General features: G+C 37.1%; 1 protein-coding gene across 1 annotated transcript; it reads right to left on the bottom strand.

Annotated features, from left to right (window-relative positions):
- Nucleotides 1-381: 381 nt before the first annotated feature.
- Nucleotides 382-1,279, bottom strand: LOC108355969 (heterochromatin protein 1-like; the record flags this gene model as incomplete). The annotated part of the gene is made up of 3 exons (XM_017607098.1): nt 1,262-1,279; nt 775-1,185; nt 382-714 (listed from the first exon to the last, which is right to left on the bottom strand). Coding segments are annotated over exons 1-3 (762 nt in total), but the record flags the coding sequence as incomplete, so codon positions are not given.
- Between the last annotated feature and the right edge of the window lie 669 nt (nt 1,280-1,948).

Genomic DNA, 1,948 nt, shown 5'->3' with positions numbered 1-1,948 from the left:
CGTTGTCGTCTTCAGCGCCGCCATATTCAAAGTTAATTAAATGATTGTCTAAATTTGCAAATGATTTGATAACTTGAGTTGAGGGAATACTTCCGAGACCTTTAAAGAAAATTATAATTTAAAACGGTTAATAATATGTCATTTTTTAAAGTTACCTCTGAAGTATTTAACTGTGAAATCATTTAAATTGCTTGTGCGCTGCCTCCAGTCTTCAAAATGATTTAAAAAGTAAAACGAAAAAACTTCTTCTTTTGCATATTTGTTGTAAACATTTACAATTGGGAACTTCATTTTTGAGAACATGTTCTTGCGTTTTAGTAAAGCAGGCCAGTACTTGTGAAAAAAGGTTAAAATCATGCCAGCGATAAAAGTTCCGTTTACATCAGGATCTGCCATAATTAGGACTTTTCCGTAACGCAATTTTTCTTGTTCACTTTTTNCAGTGTACTTCTTGTTAAAGTCCAGTCCTAGGCTGCTGACAATCAATTTAATCCACTTGTTGCTCTTTACTTTTGCATCAGTTGAATCCTTTGCGTTTATCAGTTTTCCTTGTAGTGAAAGAATTCCAACAAAACTTTTCTCAAGCACAAATAAACCAGATTTGACTGCTTTCATAGCTGAAGGCCCTTCTACTATTATCAAAGTTGTTTGCTTAGCTTGAGCTGTTCCAGCAAATTCAGCGTCAACTAAGTTGCTTGAAAGTGCGTCGGTTTGCTATTTAAATTATGAACCAAAGTTTTAAATAATGAATTGTAAAAGAGTAAATTAAAGTACCTTATCACCGGTCGAGAGGTGTTTATCGACATTTTCCTCATCAGAATCAGACTCGTTTAAACTCATATCATCATCCTCATCTTCTTCAGCACTTTGGTAAACGTCATCATTTTCGCTTTTTTCTTCATCCTCTGCCAGAAAGTCATCATCGTCATCATCTTCAGAGACAGTGTCATCATTCTTTGCATCAGCTGGCGAATCGCTTTTCTTTTCAGCGTAATTGACAACTCTTTTTGAACAACGGGAATTGCGACACTTGTTTTCAAACTCAGTGACCAAGTTCATAGAATCTGTCAAGTTTTCCAAAGGTTCCCAAGTATTTTCAGAAGAGCTGTAACCTTCCCATTTTACGCGATACTTGGCGTTTCCGTTTTCGATTTGCTTGTCGACAATTTGCTCGACAGCATATTCCTTTTAAGCAAACAAAAAGGTTACAAAAAGTTAAATCAGGTCAGATTAGTGAAATTGTACAGAAAGTAAAACTTACTTCAGGTTCGTCATCCATATTTGTTCGAAAGAGAACAAAACGTCAAAAAAACCAGCAAATAAATGAACAGTGAAGGCAAAAATGAAATTCTGGTAAAAAATGAAACCAGAAAAAACGAAAATCCGCAAAGTAGAACTCCAGCGCAGGAAGAGGAGAGAAATAGAACAGCGGCGCAGAGAGAGATCGAACCGACTAACCAAATGTAAACAGCGAGAGAGAGGTGCGCGTTGAAAAGAGAGCCAATGGGAGAACCAGAAAAGGTGCTGGAACAGGCAAAGCACAGTCCAGAGTAGGCGGGGAAGGTTACGCCATTTACGAAGCGCACTAGCGAATTTAGCCTGTTGTAAAATGTGTCGTTCAAAACTCTACATAATGATAGCTCGGTTTAATTTTAACTATTTTTAGTAAATTTTATAAAAAAAATTTGTCTAATTTTTTCTAATTTTTTTCCTTATTTTTTTAGGCAGCCCATTTTCGGCAAAAATTGTTGGAGAGGGTCGAAAGCGAAACCAGCTTGCCATTGCCGGTGCCAGTGAAAAGGTACTGACAAAACTTTTTTATTATTATATCCAGAACACTAACAAAAATTATTTCAGAGCGTGCCACTGAAGATCACCGAAAAAGACGTGAAACTGCTAAACGCCAGCATCGTCGCCCCTTCAGGCCTTGAGGAGCCCTGTTTCCTGA

The sequence above is a fragment of the Rhagoletis zephyria genome, unplaced genomic scaffold, assembly GCF_001687245.7.
Source record: "Rhagoletis zephyria isolate East Lansing unplaced genomic scaffold, Rhagoletis_zephyria_1.1 Rzeph_scaffold_52546, whole genome shotgun sequence".
Lineage (NCBI taxonomy): Eukaryota > Metazoa > Arthropoda > Insecta > Diptera > Tephritidae > Rhagoletis > Rhagoletis zephyria.
The sequence above is the reverse complement of the archived record's forward strand: the minus strand, read 5'-3'. Positions and strand labels throughout refer to the sequence as shown.